At 52.9% G+C, this 22,939-nt stretch overlaps 1 protein-coding gene across 5 annotated transcripts in view; it reads left to right on the plus strand.

The window, feature by feature from the left end:
* The window catches only part of KCNN1 (potassium calcium-activated channel subfamily N member 1), a 37,846-nt gene that overhangs the window by 3,883 nt on the left and 11,024 nt on the right, over positions 1-22,939 (plus strand). For 2 of the 5 annotated variants that reach the window (XR_009152776.1, XM_058163664.1), the window contains exon 2: positions 15,191-15,316. The exons of 1 other annotated variant lie outside the window; for it this stretch is intronic. Coding sequence is in view for 2 of the 4 variants with exons in the window: in XM_058163664.1 (XP_058019647.1) it covers positions 15,299-15,316 (18 nt within the window). In the remaining 2 variants the exon portion in view is untranslated. Of the gene's footprint in view, positions 1-14,464; positions 14,602-15,190; positions 15,317-17,418; positions 17,713-22,939 lie in introns of those variants that run through there. 2 more of the 5 variants (XM_058163665.1, XM_058163668.1) reach the window with 2 other exon arrangements.

The raw sequence follows: 22,939 nt of genomic DNA on the forward strand, positions 1-22,939 counted from the left end.
TGCTGATATGATATTAGGGGGAAACACGTGAGAATCAGACTCGGCTAGGGCTGATAAGTTATTGGTGAGGTCATGAAAAACTCATTCAGTCCTTCATGTGCCAGCAGGAAGACCCCATACATTGGGGGGGGGGCTCAGCCCATAGAGGTGTGGCTGATACAGCTTTTCATATCTGCTTCCAGCAATGTTTCTTAACCAGGGCAAGTTTAAGATGTGGACTTCAACTCCCAGAATTCCCCAGCCAGCTTTGCCAGGCTGAGGATACTCCATCCAGAGCAGATGCCCCAAATTTGTCTGTTTATTAAACTTGCACCCCACAGCGATCTGAGTTCTCTTGGCTGCTTACAGAGAATGCAGTGTATTTATTTATTTATTTATTTATTTATTTATTTATTTATTTATTTATTTATTTATTTATTATTTGTTTGTTTGTTTGTTTGTTTGATTGATTGATTTCTATACCGCCCTTCTCCTAAAGGACTGAGGGTGGTTTACAGCCAGAATAAAACAACATTAGCAAAAACTAAAACATTTTAAAAACTGATTCTAAATTTGGCCACAATAAATTAAAACTATCATAAAACTCTCATAAAATCCCCACATTTAAAATTACATTAGGTCAGACCCGCACGGTGGAACAGAAAGGTCTTGAGCTCGCGTTTAAAGGTCCGGAGGTCGGGGAGTTGACGCAACCCCAGAGGCAGCTCATTCCAAAGAGCAGGAGCCCCCACAGAGAAGGCCCTCCCCCTGGGGGTCGCCAGTCGGCATTGTTTGACTGATGGCACCCTGAGGAGTCCCTCCCTGTGGGAGCGCACAGGTCGGTGGGAGGCTATTGGTGGCAGTAGGCGGTCCCGTAAATAACCCGGTCCTATGCTATGGAGCGCTTTAAAGGTGATAACCAACACCTTGAATTGCACCCGGAAGACCACCGGCAGCCAGTGCAGCTTGCGCAGGAGAGGTGTTATATGGGAGCAACGTGGTGCTCCCTCTATTACCCGTGCAGCCGCATTCTGGACCAGTTGGAGCCTCCTGGTGCTCTTCAAGGGGAGCCCCATGTAGAGAGCATTGCAGTAGTCCAGGCGGGAAGTGATAAGGGCATGAGTGACCGTGCATAGAGAATCCTGGTCTAGGAAGGGACGCAACTGGCGTATCAGGCGAACCTGATAAAAAGCTCCCCTGGCGACGGCCGTCAAATGTTCTTCTAAAGCCAGCCGAACATCCAGGAGAACGCCTAAGTTGCGGATCCTCTCCCTAGGGGCCAATGATTCGCCTCCAACAGTCAGCGATGGAATGAGCTGGCTGTACTGGGATGCCGGCATCCACAGCCACTCAGTCTTGGAAGGGTTGAGTCGAAGCCTGTCCTTCCCCATCCAGACCTGCACGGCCTCCAGACACCGGGACATCACTTCGACGGCTTCATTGGGGTGGTTAGGAGTGGAAATGTACAGCTGAGTGTCATCAGCATACAGATGGCACTGCACCCCAAAACCACAGATGATCTCACCCAGCGGCTTCATGTAGATGTTGAACAGGAGAGGTGAGAGGACCGACCCCTGTGACACCCCACACATGAGGTGCCTTGCGGCCGATCTCTGCTCCCCTGCCAACACCGTCTGCGATCGGTCCAAGAGATAGGAGGAGAACCACTGAAAAACGGTGCCGCCCACTCCTAAACCCCCCAGCCATCGCAGTAGGATACCATGGTCGATGGTATCAAAAGCCGCTGAGAGGTCTAATAGGACCAGGATAGAGGAACAACCCCTATCCCTGGCCCTCCAGAGATCATCAACCAACGCGACCAAAGTCGTCTCCATGCTGTACCCAGGCCTGAAGCCGGACTGGAACGGGTCTAGATAGACAGTTTCATCCAGGTACTGATGAGCTGTCGTGCCACCACACTCTCGACAACCTTCGCCACAAAACGAAGGTTGGAGACAGGACGATAATTCGCTAAAACAGCTGGGTCCAGGGAGGGCTTCTTGAGGAGGGGCCTCACCACCGCCTCTTTCAAGGCGGTAGGGAAGACATCCTCAGTCAAAGAAGCGTTGATAATTCCCAGAAGCCAGCCTCGTGTAACCTCCTGTGTGGCCAGTACCAACCAGGAGGGACACGGGTCCAATAAACATGTGGTCGCATTTAGCCTCCCCAGTATCCTGTCCATGTCCTCAGGAACCACAGTATCGAACTCTTCCTAGATAACATTCTCAAGAACCGCCTCCGTCATCCCACCCGAATCTACCCAATCAGCGTCCAGACCATCCCGAATCCGAGCTATTTTATCGTGCAGATATTGTCCAAAATCCTCAGCGCGCCCTTGCAAGGGGTCCTCCCAAGCTCCCTGAGCAAGAAGGGAGCGGGTCACCCTAAACAGGGTGGCTGGGCGATTATCTGCCGATGCAATAAGAGCGGAAAAATACTCACGTTTTGCCGCTCTTATCGCCACTAGGTAGGTCTGAATATGAGACCTTACTAGTGTTCGATCGGATTCAGAGGGGCTGGACTCTCTAGGCGTCTTTTCCGGCGCTTCATCTCTCTCAGCTCCTCCGAATACCAAGGAGCTAGTCGAGATCGGCGCCGGGTCAGAGGCCGCTAAGGCACGACGTGGTCCAAAGCCCCTGCTGCCGCCCTTTCCCAGGCGGCGACTAGTTCTTCAGCCGAGCCATGGGCTAGATCCTCAGGAAACGGCCCAAGCTCCGTCAGAAACCTCTCTGAGTCCATCAGGCGCCTGGGACGGAACCAACGAGTTGGCTCCGTCTCCCTGCGGTGTGGGTTAACGGTTCGAAAGTCGAGTCGAAGGAGCGAATGGTCTGACCATGACAGGGGTTTAATAACTAGATCCCCTAATTCTAGATCATTCAACCACTGTCCCGAGACAAAAATCAAGTCCAGAGTGTTTCCCCCAATGTGAGTGGGACCATTAACTAACTGGGTCAGGTCCAAGGCTGTCATGGAAGCCATGAACTCCCGAGCCGTCGCCGATGTTTCGCCTACCGACGGCAGGTTGAAATCCCCCATAACCATAAGTCTGGGGGTATCAACCGCCGTCCCGGCTATCACCTCGAGCAGTTCGAGCAGGGCTGCTGTCACGCAGCAAGGAGCCCGGTACGTAATCAGCAAGCCCACCTGCATCCCCTGACCCCACTTCACAAAGAGAGACTCACATCCGGCTATCTGCGGCACAGTGACCTCTCTCGGCTCCAGACCTTTGTTAATAATAACCGCTACCCCCCCACCCTGCCCTGGGCCCTCGGCTGATGAAATGCACGGAAGCCCGGTGGGCACATTTCAAACATCCATGGCACTGCTTAAAACCAATCCATCAAGTCTATCTGCTCAGAAAACTACCAACCAGTAAAATAAGTCAAAACTAAAAGAATTGCAGTGATTAAAAGGGGAAAGTGTTCACTTAGTCTCTGTCTGGCTGTGCTTTCAAGAGCAGCTTCCTGAAAGCCAGCAAGGGGGTTGGCACAGGAACAGCCCCTTCCCCCTCTCCCTTACAGACTCCTGTAAGTAACTGCTCTCCCAACAATTAGGGGTCTGGTGGAATCTGCCTGGAGCAATCTTCCAGTACTTGAGAGGGGGCCATAAAGAGGAGGAGGGGGTCAACCTATTCTCCAAAGCACCTGAAGGAAAAACAAGAAGCAATGGATGGAAACTAATCAAGGAGAGAAGCAATCTACAACTAAGGAGAAATTTCTTGACAGTGTCCCAAAGGTGCTTTTTCAAGTGGCAACTGGACTTTCTGGTTTTTCTTTGAAGACATTTCACTTCTCATCCAAGAAGCTTCTTCTGAAGAACTGAAGAAGCTTCTTGGGTGAGAAGCAAAACGTCCTCAAAAGAAAAACCAGAAAGTCAAGCTGCCTCTTGAAAAAGCAACCGTGACCTGGATGACTGAGAAGCTCCATAGACATTTCCTGACAGTGAGGACAATTAACCAAAGGAACAGCTTCCCCCCAGAAGTTATGGGGGCTCCATCACTGGAGGCTTTTCAGAAGAGAGTAGACAACCACTTGTCTGGAATGGCATAAGGTCTTCTGCCTAAGCAGGGGGTTGGACTAGAAGACCTCCAAGGTCCCTTCCAACCTTGTTATTCTATGTTCTAGAATTTTGTTGTTGTTAGTGGCAAAGTCATGTCCGACCCATCGCGACCCCATGGACAACATTCCTCCAGGCCTTCTTGTCCTCTACCATCCTCTGGAGTCCATTTAAACTCATGCCTACTGCTTCAGTGACTCCATCCAGCCACCTCGTTCTCTGTCGTCCCCTTCTTCTTTTGCCCTCAATCTTTCCCAGCATTAGGCTCTTCTCCAGGGAGTCCTTCCTTCTCATTAGGTATTTCAGTTTCATCTTCAGACTCTGACCTTCTAAAGAGCAGTCAGGGTTGATCTCCTCTAGGACTGACTGGTTGGATCGCCTTGCAGTCCAAGGGACTCGCAGGAGTCTTCTCCAGCACCAGAATTCAAAGGCCTCAATTCTTTGGTGCTCAGCCTTTCTTATGGTCCAAGTTTCACAGCCATACATTGCAACTGGGAAAACCACAGCCTTGACTATACGCACTTTTGTTGGCAGGGTGATGTCTTTGCTTTTTAGTACACTGTCTAGATTTGCCATAGCTTTCCTCCCCAGGAGCAAGCGTCTTTTAATTTCTTGGCTGCAGTCCCCGTCTGCGGTGATCTTGGAGCCCAGGAAAATAAAATCTGTCACTACCTCCATTTCTTCACCATCTATCTGCCAGGAATTGAGAGGGCCAGATGCCATGATATTAGTTTTCTTAAGCCAACTTTTGCACTCTCCTTCTTCACCCTCATCAAGAGGCTTTTTAGTTCCTCTTCACTTTCTGCCATTAGAGTGGTATCATCTGCATATCTGAGGTTGTTGATATTTCTCCCAGCAATCTTAATTCCAATTTTTGAGTCATCCAGCCCGGCCTTTCTCATGATGTGCTCTGCATATACAGCCTTGCTGGACTCCTTTCCCAATTTTGAACCAATCAGTGGTTCTGTGTCCAGTTCTCACTGTTGCTTCTTGACCCGCATACAGATTTCTCAAGAGACAAATAAGATGGTCTGGTACGCCAATCTTTTTAAGAACTTGCCACAATTTGTTGTGATCCACACAATCAAAGGCTTTAGCATAGTCAAATGAAGCAGAACTAGATGTTTTTCTGGAACTCCCTAGCTTTCTCCATGATCCAGCATATATTGGCAATTTGATCTCTAGTTCCTCTGCCTCTTCGAAATCCTGCCTGTACTTCTGGTAGTTCTCGATCCACATATTGCTGGAGCCTAGCTTGTAGGATTTTAATCATAACTTTCCTAGTATGTGAAATGAGTGCAATGGTGCGATAGTTTGAACATTCTTTGGCATTGCCTTTCTTTGGAATTGGAATGTAAACTGACCTTTTCCAACCCTGTGGCCAATCCTGTGTTCTAGAATGCTCAACCACGAAGAGATTTATGGACAAAGCATCACCTTGGCCTGTCCTATGACTTTGAATGATCACCCCCCTGCTTACGTCTCTTTCTGACTCAACTAGACCGGGGAGGGGGAGGTATTTTGTGACTTTCCAGGCAGGTGACTGTGGCCTTCCTGGCAGTGGTCTTGGCAGAGCTGTCTAACCCAAAGACTATCTTATTCTCAGCTGTGAACTATTGACTGCCTGTCTGTCAAATGTCCTGTTTGCCCTACCGGTTGTGTAATTCCTCCTCGGCTCAGGGTTGTCGGTGTCTTTGTCAAGCAGGTGTGTGAAAAAGGGAGCTTGAGGACCAGCAAAGGCTCTGAGAAGGGCAGCCAAGAACGCTGGGCAGGAAGGCCTCCCTTGTCTGCCTCCTACGCCAGCCTCCCCTACATTATAGCCCAGGGCCCAGCGCAGTGGAAGGGGCCGCTTGGCCCAAGATGACCGTCTTCAGATCTGGCAGGAGACGCTCCGAGATACCCCCTAGCTGCTAAATTTTGCTGCAGACACAGGCGTTCACCTTCACACACTGGTGGTGGGTCCCTTCTCTGAAAGGCACTTGGAACACTTGCAGCGTGAGGAGCAAAGGGGGGGAGGGGCTTCTGTAAGTGAAGGCGGAACATTTTCCCAGGCCTCCGGGCAGGAGTCTGCGGAAGGGTTTGGATACAGGGAGTCCTTCACTTATGGGACCCAAATAATGGAAGGGACCTTGGAGGTCTTCTACTTCTACTACTTCGGTTTTAAATTGTTGTTTTAATTGTATATTTTTTATGTTTTTTATCTTTTGGCTGTACACCACCCTGAGTTCCTTGGGAGAAGGGCAGTATAAAAATTTAATAAATAAAATAAATAAATAAATAAACCCTGTGCTCAAGCAGAAAATCCTCTACTATTCCAGACAAGCAGTTGTCCAATCTCTTCATTTGAAAACGTCCATTGATGGAGCACCCACAACTTCTGGAGGGAAGCAAGCTCACCGTTTTAATTGTTCTCACTGTTAGGAATTTAGTCCTCAATTCCAGGTTGCTTCTCTCCTTGATTCATTTCCATCCATTGTTTCCTGTCCTGCCTTCTGGTGCTTTGGAGAATAGGTGGACCCCTTCTTCTTTGGGGCAGCCCCTCAAATACTGAAAGACTACTATCCTGACATCCCCAAATCCTTTTTTTTTCATTAGACTGGATTAGATTATTAGATTAGAAGGTTTGTGCCTGAAGGTTGAACTGGAGGGGGGTCTTTGGTACTTTGGAGCTTGGCTATTTTCTTGCAGGCGTTTCATTGATAATGTTACATCTCAAAGAAAACGGCCAAGCTCAGAGGAGACCCCTAAGCAGAACTGAGCTTCTGCCATCATCTTTGTTGCTCCAGGGTGGTCAGCCAGGCAGCTCTTCCAAGAGTTGGATTCTCTTTTGTAAGCCTCTCCCCGCCTGCGCCCCCTCCCCCAATACAACCACTGTAAAGTAAAAGCCACCCGGGCCTTGATGCAACCCCCTCCCCTGAGATTTCTGCCGTGGGCCCTGAGACCCTGAAGGGTCTTGTGGCCAGTCCTGGGACCAGGAGCCCAGCACAAGGCAGGCGTCCCATTCTGGAATTTTCTCTCTCTGCATCTCTGAGCTTTGCACGTCAGCGGTGGTCCCAACGCAATGCAGGTAGTCCTCAGACTTACAGTGACTCATTTCATGACCATTCAAAGTTATAATGGCAATGAAAAAGGGACTTATGACTGTTTTTCACACTTACGACCCTTGTAGCATCCCCAAAGTCAAATGACCCACTTTTCGACCCTTGGCAACTGGCTTGTATTTATGACGGTTGCTGTGTCCTGGGGGCCACGCGATGATCCCTTCTGACAAGCCTAATCAACGGGAAAGCCAGATTCACTTTACAGCTGTATTACTAAACAATTCCAGTGATTCATTTAACAACGGTGGCAAGGAAGGTCATCAAATGGAGCAAAGCTCACTTAACAACCATCTCGCTTAGCAATTATACATTTGGGGCACAACTGTGTCATACATTGAAGTTTGCCTCTATTAGATTTCTAGGAACTCCTGTTTTCTGCACACCGAAGGAAACTCTCCTCCGTCCGTTCTCTGGAACGCTGTCTTGAGATTTTTAATAGCTGCGCCACCCAGGTTTTTGTGGTGACGATCCTAATTATACCGCAGCGAGTGTTTCAACTTGCTTTTAAGCGCCTGGTCGGTGCCAAAGCAGCAGCCGCGCTGGTGCGACTCCAAAACCAATAACTGCAGACCACACGCCTTGAAAACTTCCTTTCTTCTGGCTGCAGTTCTGCTCCCAGCAAAATTAGCAACTTTGCAGAAGCAGAATTTGCTTTGCCTGTTAACGCAGTTGAGAGTCGCTTTAAAGTAATCTCGCCAACTTTGGTGGGTTTTTTTTTATCCGTTGGAACTACAAGGGAGATTCAATCCACTTTTGGAAGGGTTAACGTCTGTCGCCCATCCTGTTCCAGCACGTTAAGGGGGATCTGCCTGAAGAAACGTGGCTGTGGCATTTTCCTGTGGCCCCGTTTCTCCTTTGATCTGGTTGTGGGTTCTTGTTTTCAGAGGCAGGTTCTGCAGCATCCATGCCTTGTCCAGCGCAATCCCTTTTTCCCCCCTCCTTTGTAGATTTCTGATTCTTTGCACTGTGTTTCTCAACCTTGGCTGTGTGAAGATGTGTGGACTTCAACTCCCAGAATTCCCCAGCCAGTCCACACATCTTCACACAGCCAAAGTTTAAGCTATCTCTGTAATGCTGTTCAGATTCACGTTCTGATATCATACATGCAGTAGAAGCCACTGTGTAATGGCATTGATAACATTTTACCATGCACATTGGATGGGGGCCTGTTTCTTTTCATTGTCCCGTTCTTTATATACATCATGTGCTGCCGTGCTCCTTTTAAGCAAACAGTTTAAAATGCTTTACACTAATAGTTTATACTTAAGCTGGAAAAACCAAAGGTACAAGTACAGATAAGTCAAAACCTGGCTCAAAAACAGTAGCTGTGAGAGAGACCTTGGAGTCCTAGTGGACGATCACTTAACCGTGAGCCAACCATGTGCGGCAGCAGCCAAAAAAGTGAACACAATCCTTGGTTGCATAAACGGAGGCATAGAATCAAAATCACGGGAACCGCTTGATAAAATCCTCAATAAGGCCACAACTAGAATACTGCATCCAGTTTTGGTCACCACACTACAAAACAGAAGTTGAGACTTTGGAAAAAGTGCAGAGAGGAGCAACTACAATAATTAAAGACCTGGAGACTAAAACATATGAAGAACAATTGCAGAAATTGGATATGGCTGGTGTAGAGAAAAGAAAGACTAGGGGGGACAAGATAGCAGCCTTCCAATATCTGGATGGGGGATAACTTGTTTTCTAAAGCACCAGAAAGCAAGACAAGAAACAATGGATGGAAACTAATCAAGGAGAGGAGCAACCTGGAATTAAGGATAAAGCCTGTAGAGATTCTCAGTCCTCCAAGTCCTGGTTGTCCCAAAGGTGCTTTTTCAGGAGGCAACTGGACTTTCTGGTTTTTTGTTTTGAAGACATTTCGTGGAGAAATAGCACCTTTGGGACAACCAGGACCTGGAGGACTGAGAATCTCTACAGGCTTTTAGTTATACTATTTGGGATGAACATCCTTTGAATGATGTGGGAGTTAGGAATGGATTTCCAGAGGAAAAAAATGCAGACTACAGGAATCAGGAGCACCACTCAGGACACAGATAAACCCCCAAGTGCTTCAAGGACCCTTTAAAAAGATGCAAATGACCAGCTGTTTGCAAGGAATATAAATCCTTCCGTTCCCCACCATCCTGTCAGAGCTGAAGAAGCTTCTTGGATGAGAAGCGAAACATCTTCAAAAATAAAAACAAGAAAGGCCAGTTGCCTCCTGAAAAAAGCACCTTTGGGACAATTAAGGAGAAACTTCCTAACAGGGAGGACAATTAACCAGTGGAACAGAAGTTGCCTCCAGAAGTTGTGGGTGCTCCATCGCTGGTGGTTTTTAAGAAGAGACGGGACAGCCATTTGTCTGAAATACTATCGGGTCTCCTGCTTGAGCCAAGGGGCTAGACTAGAAGACCTCCGAGGCCCCTTCCAGCTCTATTCCGAATTGAATTGGTTAGCTTGCACAAACAATTTGCTAGGGACTCTCTTCTGTATTTCCCACTGGATTGTATTTCCTGCGGATTCCTCCTTTACACCTGCACTGAGCTGTCGCTGGTTGGCCTCTTGCGCAAGGACAGCACAGCCTGTTTTCAAGTCTTACGCTTTGCGTGCGGCGGAATTGCTTAATTCAGGTTGGCAGCTCTGTATTACTTCAAGCGGGCAGAGGAAGCTGTTTCCAAAGCCCTCCTTAAAGGCGAAATCTGTCTCTGTTTCTTCAGTTAGTCCTCGATTTACAACCATTTGTTTAGTGGCCGTTCGAGGTTCCAATGGCTTATGGCTCTTTTTCCACACTTGCAACCATGGTCACCTGATCAAAATCCACACACTTGGCAACCAGTTCATATTTATGATAGTTGCAGTGTCCGGGGGCGGTGGGGGAGTGTTCACGTGATTCCCTTTTGCAACCTTCTGACAAACAAAGTCAGAAATGTCAGAAATGGTGTAGGCTCTCCTGCTTGGGCAGGGGGTTGGACTAGATGACCTACAAGGTCCCTTTGAAATCTGTTAATCTGTTAAAAAGTCAGTGGGGGAGCTAGATTCACTTAATAACGGTGTTAGTATCTTACCAAAGGCAGTGACTCACTTAACAATGGGGGCAAGGAAGGTCATAAAATGGGGCGAAGCTCACTTAATAACTGTCTTGCTTAGGAGCGGAACTTGTGGGCTTAATTGCGGTTGTAAGTCAAGGACCACCTGTAGACCGGCTGATCATCGTCTGCTACCAACGTTTTGGGTGCCAACTGTTCTTGGAAAGGTTTTGTGTAGTAAGGGGCTTAATCAGCTGCCCCCTTTATCTCCCATAACACTCAGTAAAGCAGGCCCCCTTTTCTTCTGCGCCTCCCCCTCGTTTGAAACTCTCTTTCTACCCAAGATCTGAGGCACCGAGTCTCACTGAATTTCTGGCCCCCTTCAATTTATTTTATTTATTTTTATTTATTTATTTTGTCACAACAATATATATAAGTGTCATACAAAAAGATTATATAGGTCGGCAGGCAAGAATGCCAAAGGTTCTCCAACACTGACCTCTACTGTACTTGTGCCTTTGGTTTCTCTTGCCTAAATGTAGAACCTTTGTTTTTTCACATTTTGCATTTCATTTTGATTAGAAGACCTCTTCTAGTCCCTTCCAATTCTTTCATTCTGTTATTCAATTTTTCAGCAGATTTTGGCCAGGAAAGCGGTGGGGGTGTCCTTACCATTGTTGGTTCTTCTCTGTGCAATAGAGAGTGCCTTGAAATACATCACTATGATGTGTCTGATTCCAGTTTGTGGCATTTATTTATTTATTTATTATTCGTACTTTTATACCGCCCTATCTCCCTAGGGACTCAGGGCGGTTTACAGCCACTTAAAAAACATATATATATACAAGATAAAACATTAATTTAAAAAACTTATTACATAGGCCGAATATTTAAAATAGAGATATAAATAATAAAACCCCATTTAAAACCAAATTTAAAATTTAAACATTTAAAAAATTTAAAATTCTAGTCCAGTCCTGCGCAGATAAATAGATGTGTCTTAAGCTCACGGCGGAAGGTTCGAAGGTCAGGAAGTTGGCGAAGTCCTGGGGAAGCCTGCTCCAGAGGGTGGGGCCCCACAGAAAAGGCCCTTCCCCTGGGTGTCGCCTGTCGGCACTGCCTGGCCGACGGCACCCTGAGGAGTCCCTCTGTGAGAGCGCACGGGTCGGTGAGAGGCATTCGGTGGCAGCAGACGGTCCCGTAAGTAGCCCGGCCCTATGCCATGGAGCGCTTTGAAGATCATTACCAAAACCTTGAAGCGCACCCGGAAGGCCACAGGCAGCCAGTGCAGTCTGCGCAGGAGAGGTGTTACGTGGGAGCCACGAGGGGCTCCCTCTATCACCCGCGCAGCCGCATTCTGAACTACCTGGAGTCTCCGGGTGCTCCTCAAGGGGAGCCCCATGTAGAGAGCATTGCAGTAATCCAGACGAGATGTCACGAGAGCATGAGTGACCGTGCATAGGGCATCCCGGTCTAGAAAGGGGCGCAACTGGCGAACCAGGCGAACCTGGTAAAAAGCTCTCCTGGAGACGGCCGTCAAATGGTCTTCGAAAGACAGCCGTCCATCCAGGAGGACGCCCAAGTTGCGCACCCTCTCCATTGGGGCCAATGACTCGCCCCCAACAGTCAGCCGCGGCTGCAGCTGACTGTACCGGGAAGCCGGCATCCACAGCCACTCCGTCTTGGAGGGATTGAGCTTGAGCCTGTTTCTCCCCATCCAGACCCGTACGGCTTCCAGACACCGGGACAACACCTCGATAGCTTCGTTGGGGTGGTCCGGTGTGGAAAAGTACAGCTGAGTGTCATCAGCGTACAGCTGGTACCTCACACCGAAACCACTGATGATCTCACCCAGCGGCTTCATATAGATGTTGAACAGAAGGGGCGAGAGAATCGACCCCTGAGGCACCCCACAAGTGAGGCGTCTCGGGCCCGACCTCTGCCCCCCTGTCAACACCGTCGGATCGGAGAGATAGGAGGAGAACCACCGATGAACGGTGCCTCCCACTCCCAATCCCTCCAACTGGTGCAGCAGGATACCATGGTCGATGGTATCAAAAGCCGCTGAGAGGTCTAATAGGACCAAGGCAGAGGAATAACCCCTATCCCTGGCCCTCCAGAGATCATCCACCAACGCGACCAAAGCCGTCTCAGTGCTGTAACCGGGCCGAAAACCGGACTGGAACGGGTCTAGATAGACGGTTTCCTCCAGGTACTGGGGTAGCTGACATGCCACCACACTCTCTACAACCTTCGCCGCGAAGCGAAGGTTGGAGACCGGACGATAATTACCTAAAACAGCTGGGTCCAGGGAAGGCTTCTTGAGGAGAGGCCTCACCACCGCCTCTTTCAAGGCGGCCGGAAAGACCCCCTCCAACAAAGAAGCATTCGTAATCCCCTGGAGCCAGCCTCGTGTCACCTCCTGCATGGCCAGCACCAACCAGGAGGGACACGGGTCCAGTAAACATGTGGTGGCGTTCAACCTACCCAGCAACCTGTCCATGTCCTCGGGAGCCACAGGGTCAAACTCATCCCAAATAGTCTCAACAAGACGGCTCTCTGACATCCCACCCGGATCTACCCCATTTTGGTCCAGGCCGTCCCGAAGCTGAACAATTTTGTCGTATAGATAACCACTAAACTCCTCAGCACGTCCCTGCAACGGGTCATCTTGCTCCCCCTGTTGAAGGAGAGAGCGAGTAACCCGAAACAGGGTGGCCGGGCGGTTATCTGCCGACGCTATGAGGGAGGAGACGTAGCAACGTCTCGCTTTCCTCATTGCCACTAGGTAGGTCCTAGTATAGGACCTAACTAGTGTCCGATCAGCCTCCGAACGTTGGACCTCCAAGAACTCTCTAGGCGTCTTCTCCGGTGTTTCATCCCCCTCAGCCCCTCGGAGAACCAGGGACTGGTTGAGACCTACGCCGGGTCAGAGGCCGCAAAGGCACGACACAATCCAAGGCCCCCACTGCGGCCCGTTCCCAAGCCGCAACCAGTTCCTCGGCCGTGCCGTGAGCCAGACCCTCAGGAAACGGCCCAAGCTCCGTCTGGAACCTCTCAGGGTTCATCAGGCGCCTGGGACGGAACCAACATGTTGGTTCCATCTCCCTGCGGTGTTGAGTGGCGGTCAGAAAGTCCAGGCGAAGGAGAGAGTGATCTGACCATGACAAAGGTTCAATGACTAAATCCCTCAAATCCAGATCCTTCAACCACTGACCAGAGATGAAAATCAAATCCAGTGTGCCACCCCCACTGTGAGTGGGGCCATCAACTACTTGAGTCAGGTCCAAGGCCGTCATGGAAGCCGTGAACTCTCGAGCAACTGAAGATGACATGCTGGTCGATGGCAAGTTGAAATCTCCCATGACAATAAGTCTAGGGGTCTCAACCGCCACCCCAGCAAGCACCTCCAGGAGCTCGGGCAGGGCAGCTGTCATGCAGCAAGGAGCCAGGTACGTGACAAACAAGCCCATCTGACACCTATGGCCCCACCTCACAAAGAGGGATTCACACCTGGCCATCTGAGGTACAGTGGTCTCCCTCGGCTCTAGCCTCTCCCTAATCACAACTGCCACCCCCCCACCCCTACCCTGGGCCCTCGGCTGATGGAATGCCTGGAAACCCGGTGGGCACATTTCAACAAGGGGCACACCCCCTTCTGCGCCCAACCAGGTTTCCATAACGCCCATAAGGTCCGCAGAACCCCCCTGGATAAGATCATATATTAGGGGGGCCTTATTGACCACGGACCGTGCGTTGCACAACATCAGCCGAAGGCCCAGGTTCTGAGGGTCTCGACCATCCGGGGAACGGGAGAAGTCTGAGGGATCGGGACGCGCGATCGCCTTTAAACATCGAGCGTGCGTCCCCGAGAAACGATGTGATCCCTCGCTTCCGCCATATCTGCCCCTCCCACTTACCGTACAAATAGAACCACCCTCACCAAAAGGAATGCAATCTTCCCCCGTAACCTTCGAACCTGTTAAATGGACGCCGCGAGCACGCGCAGGAACTGGACCCCCCCCCGACGGGCTACCCCCACCCGCCCTTGCCTTCCCAACCCTTAAAAGCTCCCTATCTAAAAAACCCCAAAGGCTCTTCCTCAACGCATGCCACCTCTGTGGGTCCCAAGACCCGTCATTGAGGCCGTCCCTTGGTAATAAAATGGGCCATTCCTGCGAGGCGGGGGCACCTCGCAGGCGCAAGAGTTCCTGTACCGAATAGCGTATACAAATCGTAAAAAATAACACGTCGCTAGGAGATAGAAGTCGACGGGAGATGATAATTGTCCCAGGATGGCAGGATATTATACAATAGTTCCTCAAATGGATGCCCATCGTCCGATGACTCGTCAAATGGTGGCTGGCACATGATGACAAATAAGATAAAGATGGAGAAGATGGAAAAGTAGCTCAGTCCTAAAATCCATAAAAAGTGAGGTAGGTGGGTCTTCTATCACTGCCAGCAATGTCTACAGCTGTTTCTGGATAAGTCCCCCGGCAGATCCCAAACCGGTCTCCAAGCCTCTTCCACCACAGTTCCAAGGAACAATCCTGGCCAGAATCCCGAAAGGCCATATAAGTGCCGATGACAATGCACATTAATAATGGGAAGAAGCTGGCCCACAAAGGCCAGGACACCTCCAATATCCACCGCACCAATCCCCTCCGCCAAGATGGTCCAAGGCTGAAGATCTCTCCAAGCAGACCCCACGCTCCAATTAATCCAAATACTGGCCATAGGCCAAAGGCCTGACCCTTCCTCAAGTCCGGGGCCTTTCCCAGGAACCGGGCCAGGCACCTCTGGGGCAGGCCGGCACGATGTAACAGGCCGCAGATCCCAAAGGCGGCAGGAGCGGGGTAAAATGTCCTCAAGGAGAATCCCATACAGGGAGAGTCCCATTTGGGGGGGGGGCATCAGCATTTCCCTGATCTTCCTCTCCTCCTCCACACAGATCCTGAGCTCCCTCATTTTTGGTGACCGAGAGGTGCTTTCTTCTCTCCCATCCCCCTCCTCCTTCCCTTCCAGGTGGATGCCGAAGCTAATGGCTCCCAGATCCACGGAAGGCAACGGGCTGGCTCAGCTTCTCTCCACGGTGGGCCGAGTGTAGGTTGAGCCCCTCCAGACCGGTCCCCTATGACTGGAGTTGAGCAGGTAAGCCCCCCATGCCCCCCCCCCAGCCAGATAGAAGGAAAGGTGGCTGCTGCTCCCTGAGAACCTTTGCTTCAGCTGGGACACAGCTACCAAGGGCTACAAAGGCACTTGTGGACATCAAGAGATCATCCCATTGTCCAGGGCAGGATCTAGTCTCCAAAGCAGGGGACATGTCCTGCATATCCGGGTCCCGAGTTCCAGTTCCAACTGTTCTTGGAAAGTGTTTTTTTTTAAAAAAACAACTTTCAGCTGGAATTGGTGCTTCTGCCTCTAAAGGCCTTGCCTTCCTGCCAGGAAGACGAAGGGTCAGCTGGTCATCCAGGTTGGGGCGTCCTTCCAGGGACTCCAAAGGGTGACCCCTTCCTCCCTTTGCCCTCCCTTCCACAGACTAAACCCGCCCGCTCCTTTGGGACAGGCTGGGCACAGCTGCCCCTGTTCCCAGAATACTCCTGCGGGCACCAAAGGCATTTTCGGTGGCAAGACCTCAGCTAAGCTCCTCTTCTGCTGTTGTGCGGTTTATTTAGATTTTTACAGCATTGTGGTGGGCGTGGTAGACGGCCACATGCCAGTCCCTAGGACTGCCTTTTTTCTGAAGGGTGTTTGTAGAAACTGTTAACATCAATACACAATTCAGAACTGGGATGTTTGATGGCTTAGACTGGCATTCAGACGTGTCCCTCGAGGGCGTGTGCAGGCCAAGTCACACCCTGGGTTTGTCTGAGGTTAAGAGTTAACTTCTGTTTTTTGTCACTAACGTTATTGGCTTTATCTGGTATTTGGGGGTAGAGTAGGTGTGCTTCCTTGTGAATTACCTTAAGCCACTACTGTTTGCCGTCAGTGAAATTCATGCAAATATTGAAAGAGGGGTTTATGTCAATATGGAAAGAGGGGTTTGCTTCCAATTCCTGCCCTGGCACTGTTATCCGTTGCTGAGTGTGGGGACGGGAGGTTGTAGCAAAAAGGAGGAATTCTGTTTGTAGGATGGAGACCCGCAGGCTGAGGCTTTGGGGCAATCTTAGCTGGAGTGGCCCACCTCAAAAGAAGGAGCAGAGGGGAACAATAGGGGGCGCCACTTCAACCCAGAGAGGGGGGAGCAGCAGGGAAGGGGGGAGCCCTGCATTTCAGCCTCTCTCTGAGTGACCCCCAGGGAGGGCCGAGCAGTGGGGCACCCACATTTGCAGAGGAAGCCCCACTGTCCAGGGGCAAAGGAAGGAAGGAATCCGAACGGATGCTGGATGTGGAGAAAGGGTTTCAAAAGGGGAAATACAACTCAGGGTTGGTAAGCCTAAATGACAGACACCTTGGCCTGCTGCAGGTGGGTCCTCCCCCTCCCCCCTCCCCAGCTTCCTTTGGGCTCTGAACCTTACAAGGGATGCAGAGAGCAAGGTGGGGGAGGGGCGAGCAGGGCCACTCCAGGGGAGCGGCAAAGGGAGGGGACGACCACGGGGTCCCACCCACCAAGGGCATCTGAGTGGGGGAAGCTCCACTCCCTCCCTCGCCCCACACCAGAGTGGAAGGGGAGCCACTGAAGGGCAACACTGGGCGATTCAGGCCCCTCCTCAGCCAGGCTGGCAAAGCCCGAGTGCTGTCAGGGTCTCCGGGGACTTTCTCCCTCTTCTGCAGTATCCTGCAAGAGCTTTCCCGGGGGTGGGGGGAGGAAAAGCCCAGAAGCCCCCTGAGGCCAAGGGAGAAGAAAAGCGGGGGGGGGATCCTTTAGGCAATCCTGCCCCTGCAGACCCCCCTCCTGGCCAGCTCCTCCTTGCAACGGGGGTCTCTCTCGGGGCTCCCTCTCTCGCACTGTTGGCGCCCTCCAACTCCCCAAGAGCCGCCGCCTGAGAGCCCCGGGCCGGCCCAGCCCTTCGCGGGACTCGCTGGAGGGGGGGCGGGCGGGGGGGGCTGCGACGGGCGCGGGTCTCGTTGCGGGAGGGAGGGAGGGGCGGGGCGGGCGGGGGCTGGGCCGGGCCCGGGTCTCGTTGGGGGGGGGAGGGAGGGGGGGGGGGGGGGGGGGGAGGAGGGAGGGAGGGAGGGAGGCGGCGCCCCGCCCGCCAATCCGAAGCGTTGCCGCCGACCGACCGGACTCCACCGGGCGCCTCCGGGCGACGGGCCGGCCGGGCGGGCGCAGCGAGGCCGGGGATGCCGTGGCGAGCGCCCGCCGTCGCCCTCCTCCCGCCGCCGCCGCGCGTCCCCGCGCCCGCAGCGCCCAGCCCGCCGCGCCGGACCAGAAGCCCCCCGGCGGGCTCCGGCTGGCCGCCCGTCCCCGGCCCGCCCCGGCCCGCCCCGCGCCCGGCCACCTGGTCTACCTGTCGCTGCAGGCGCTCTGCGGAGGGCCCCTCCCGCTCGGACGCCCCCCCGCCAGCTGGCCCCCCGACCCCCGCCCGCCCCGCCGCGCCCAGCAGGTGAGCCGGAGCCGCCCGCAGCGCTCCTGGGGTTGGGGGGGAGGCCGGGCTCTGCCCTCCCCTTCGCCGGGCGGGGGGCAGCCTCGGCAGCCGCAGAGCCGGGAGACTGCTGGGGGGAGGGGGGGCTGCGTCGTCCGGACCTTGGAGGACAAGGTGGGATGCGCTGGGCCTCCTTCCCTCGCTGGCCGCGGGGCTGCAGAGCCTCCGGGGCTCAGGTGCCGATGGGCAGCTTTGGAAATGCGTGCCGCCTCCCAGCCCCGAGGTAGACTGTCCTTGGACAAGGAGGCTTCCCGACTAAGGTGGCTGATGAGAAGAGCCCCAAACGCGAAGTGGGCCTGAAGGGACCCTTCCCTTTTCATCCCCAATAGATGAGATGGCTGCTGTGTGTGAAAGCTTTTTGTAGCCCCCTCCCCAGGCCTTGTCTCCATCTGCTTCCCCGCTGGACCAGCTGAATGCCCTCCCGGGGACCCACAGCTCAGGGGTGCTGCTGGGGGAGCCCTGAGCCAGCTACCCTGAGGCAGAGAACAGGCCTGTTTCCCTTGAGTGCTGGGATTGAATTCCTGGGGAGGGGGAGGTCAAGATGCCCTTGGAAGTGGGAAAATAAGAAGGGGGGGTCAGCCTGCCCCGTCTCCCCCTCTGGCTTCCAGACTCCTCTGCCCCACCAGTGCCCCATTCAAACTTTTGCACTGGGGCTGGGTCAGCTGCGGGGGGGGGCTGCGTTTTGAGTATTCTGCCTAAAGGACCCTGCAGCTCAATTGTGCCACTACTTGGCTATTGCAGCTTTTTTGCAGAGGTGCCCTGTTGTAAGTCGGGGGGGAACAGCTTGTCCCATTCAGGACTCCTAGGTGCAATAGTTATGACCCCATCATCCCCAACCAGTTGTGGTCATAGCTCTGGATGGTGGGAATTGTAGTCCCCAGGTTTGGGTTGCTAACCAGCCCGAAGGTGGCTTCTCCCTTGCCCCCAAATTGGCAGTTGGGGTTGGCTTCTTGAAAGCCCCCCGTGACCCTCTGCCCAGCACGACTCCTGGTCTCCCCCCTTTGCCCAGGTCTCCAAGGTGGTGGAGGGTCAGACCTGGGGCCGCTTCCTCTCCTCCAGGAAATTCAGGGCCAGAGGCGCTTCTGGCATTCTGGCTGCAGAAGAGGCAGCCTTGAGGCCTCACTGGCGCATTTGAGGAAGTGATTGTCTTCCCTGGCCTGGCGGACTACAATGTCCAGCGTTCCCAGCCATCGTGGTGTGTTGAGAGCTGTTTGAGGCCAGTGGTGGCCAGAGTGAGCTGCCCCCTTTCACAGCTCTTGTCAAGAGGGGGTGCCCAGGACTGTCCCTGGGATGGGCAGGTGGTTCCAAAGAGGGTGCCTTCTCCTCACCAGCACTGCCCCCTCCCCAGCCAGGACTGTCCTGGGACCTCCCCTCTGAGGGCAGGGGGTGGGGGGGAATCCTTTCAGGTTTGCTACCTGATTGAGTTTCTTTAGATTCAGTTCTCCCCTCCCCCTCCCCCAAAGGCTGTGTCCTGGGGGGGGTCTACCCTCCCAATTTCCTCTGCTCCATTAGAACCACACCTGCTTCCTTCTTTGGACCAGCCAATTGAAGAATCCCCCCCCCCAAGACCTTCCTCAAAATCTGTACCAGCAGCCAGGTGGGGTGAGAGGCCAAGGCAAGTTCCCCCACTCCCCTACAAGCTCCAGCATTGTGGAGGGACAGGTAGGAAGTTTCGTGAGCTCTGTATCTGGGGCTCATTTGGACAAGGGGGCCCCCTCAGCCCCTCCCCCTTCATTCCTAGGCTACCAGTGCCCCCCTTCCTTGCCTTCTGCTGCTGCTCTTCAATGCGGGGGACTGGCACAAGCTGAATGCCTACTTGGATTCCCTGGTGCCCAGACTAGGTTCCCCCCCCACTGCAGCCCCCTTCCATGGGCCTGGCTGGCACGGTGGGCCCTTTGAGGGCAGAGGGATGGGAGGGTTCTTCTTCCATTCCTCCTAGTTACCTTCCTTTCCATACCAGTACCCTTGAGCGGCATCTGGCAATAAGAGAATAACAGACTTGGAGGGGACCTTGGAGGTCTTCTAGTCCAACCCCTCCTCAAACAGAAAACCATTTCAGACAATGGTCTGGGTGTGTGTGTGTGGGTGTCGCTGGCTGGTCATTGCCCTGTCTGGAGGCCCATATTTTTCCACCTTTTTGAGAGCCCAGTTTTAACTTCCTTCTTCCTTCTTTGCTTTCTATTTATTTATGTTTATTCGCTGGTCACCCATCTAGTGGGACAACTATATGCAAAGTGCCCCCCCCCAATCCACAGACACATAAGAAAGGGAGGGGCAGAGCACAGTCAGGTGTGCAGGGTGGATGTCTCTCCCCTGATGGAGACAAAGAAGTCGACACCAGAAGACTAAGCTACCTACCAAGTGGCTGCAGTGGCAAAATCTTCCCGTCTGAAAGTTCCTCTCCCTCCTCCCCCCACCCCACCCCCATATACTCCTGTGGCTTAGGAAGGTGTCTGCCCTGGATGGTTTTCCATACCTTCTGCATAAGCCTCAGTTCCATGTTGTGCTTCTTCCTTTGGTAGCTGATCTTCCCCATCTCCTTCAAGGCCATCCTCTTGGAGGGTGGAGGAGGTCTGGGGCAATTGTGGGGAGCCTTAATCTGCTTCCTGGTTTGGGCAACCTGATTGCTTTAGGAGCCATGAAGGCGCAGTGGTCAGAATGCAGCATTGCAGGCTAACTCACTGCTCACTGCCAGCAGTTCGATCCTGAGTGGCTCAAGGTTGACTCAGCCTTCCATCCTTCCGAGGTTGGTAAAATGAGGACCCAGATTGTTGGGGGCCATAGGCTGACTCTGCAAACTGCTTAGAGAGGGCTGTAAAAGCACTGTGAAGCGGTATATAAGTGCTATTGCCCCTTCCTGCCTTCCTTCCTTCCTTCCTTCCCTCTCAGTGGTGAGAATGCAGCATTGCAGGCTGAGTCTGCTCACTGCCAGCAGTTCGATCCTGACCAGCTCAGAATTGACTCAGCCTTCCATCCTTCCGAAGTGGGTAAAATGAGGACCCAGATTGTTAGGGGCAACAGGCTGACGCTGTAAACCGCTTAGAGAGGGCTGGAAAGCACCATGAAGCAATATGTAAGTCTAAAGTGCTAGTGGTATTCCCTTCCTCCTTCCCTCCCACTCTCCTTCCTTCGCACCCTTTTCTTTCTACCTTTCTTTTCTTCTCTCTACTCTCTCCTTCCTTCCTTGTTTTCCTCCATTTTTTTCTTTCTCTCCTGCTCCCTCCATCTCTTATTTCCCTTCTCTTTTGCTGTCCCTCTTCTTTCCTCTCCTTCCTCCCTCTCTCCTGTTTCTCTCCCTCTCTCTCTCTCTCTCTCTCTCTCTCTTTCTTTCTCTTCCTTCTTTCCTTCCTTTCTATTGTAAGAGCCGGTGGTGGCGCAGTGGTGAGAGTGGAGTATTGCAGTCTCACTGCTCACTGCCAGCAGTTCAATCCTGACCAACTCAGGGTTGACTCGGCCTTCCATCCTTCCGAAGTGGATAAAATGAGGATCCAGATGGTTGGGGGGCAACAGGCTGACTCTGTAAACCGCTTAGAGAGGGCTATAAAGCACCGTAAAGCAGTATATAAGTCTAAGTGTCATTGCTATTGCGTAAAGACGATCACTGTGCACTGTTCACCTGGAGTCTGTGTGAACCCCTCTAAAGTGAGATGGGGGGGGCTTACGCCAAGGACCCTTGTTCTTTGGCTGCCATTGTTTGCTTACAGGAGGCTCTGTGTTCAGGTTTTGCCAGTAAGTCTGCATGCCCCCCCCTCAGACTTTTAGACCTTCAAAGGGTCTTCATGAATCACGTTTTTGCAAAAGAAGGGAAGGTCTAATTAAAAGGGGGCTTGTTTTGCATTCCAGCCTCCCCTCCCTCTGCCTTTTGGGCAGCCCAAACACCCTCAAAGCCAGGGGTGGAGTTTGGTTGCCTGGCAGGACAGCCTGGGTGTCAAAGCTTTGAGCCTTGCAGAGGCACAGCCAGGCAAACGTTGCCAGGAGGGCAATGGAACAAGGCCCCCAACTATGGGGGTGGGCAGGGAGGTTTTGCCTGGCACGAGGGGTGACACGTAGGTCCCACCCAGGAGGGCGAAGTGAGATTTGTGGCACAGGAGGGGGGAAAAAGGTGCAAAACGGATGCCATGTTGTGCTCACTGGCAGTTTTGGGGAGCTGGGCACAATGCGGGCAAGGCCAAGGGCAGGCTGGGTTTGGGGGGCAAACTCACCTGGAGCTCAGATACGTCCTCGTGTGGGGGGGGGGGGTTCTGGCATTTTCTAGGGATGACTGGCCCTGCCTTCCTTTGAGAGGGAGATTTTCTCCGTGTGGTTCTCCATATCACTGGCTGGTGACATGTAATGTAGAATAAACGTAGACATGCAAGTTAAGAACCAACAAAATCAATTCGGTGCCAAGTTATCTGCACCCAGAACAGCTTGGATCCCACCGACATGGCTGCCACCTTCTCTTTTTTGGACCAGGTCCTACTGGCACCCAGGTAGCGAATCTGGGCTGCTCAGGGCTGGCACGTTGGCTGGTAGCAGTTCTGTGGGTTGGTTGGGGCATTTCAAAGCCCTGTCAGAGATGGGAGGCCCCTGGCATTGCCTCCTCCTGTGCCAGGAGGGGGGTGGTGTTATGCCCGGGGATAACCTTGCACTGACAAAGTCCAACCTTGGCAGAGGTTGGCCTTGCGGGGTGGGTGGCGCAAACAGCTGGTTGGCAGCCACGGCTTTGATTGCTAGGCTGGTAAGAGGAGGCTGGTTGATTTTGATGAGTTGAGCCAGTGGGCTGTTGGCTGCGTCTCTGCTTTTCATGGCTCCATAAGTAGAGTCTGGGGGGGGGAGGCAGCCCCCCCGGCCTTCTCCGAAAGACCAGCGCTGGTGATGTTGCTGGGTGGGGGGCATGGAGGGCCAGGTGGGACATTCCCAGCCTTTCTGCTGAGACAGACCCCAGGACAGAGGTTGGGGGGATCTCCCAATTCCAGGACTGGGGAAGGGCCATTTCCCCCGGGAGGGACCCCCTCCATCCCCCAAGGGCCCAGATAAAAGGAGGACCCTGGCCCTTCCCCTGAAGGCTGTGCCAGCCCAGGCTCTGGGCGGGCATCCCATGCAAGGAAGGCAGGGGCAGCACCTACCGGTGGGGGGAGGCAGGGAGACCCCTGGCCATAGGATCTGCCCTGACCGGACATGGCGAAAGGCCTCCTGGTTTCTTGAG

This window comes from Ahaetulla prasina, chromosome 1 (assembly GCF_028640845.1).
Source record: "Ahaetulla prasina isolate Xishuangbanna chromosome 1, ASM2864084v1, whole genome shotgun sequence".
Taxonomy (NCBI): domain Eukaryota; kingdom Metazoa; phylum Chordata; class Lepidosauria; order Squamata; family Colubridae; genus Ahaetulla; species Ahaetulla prasina.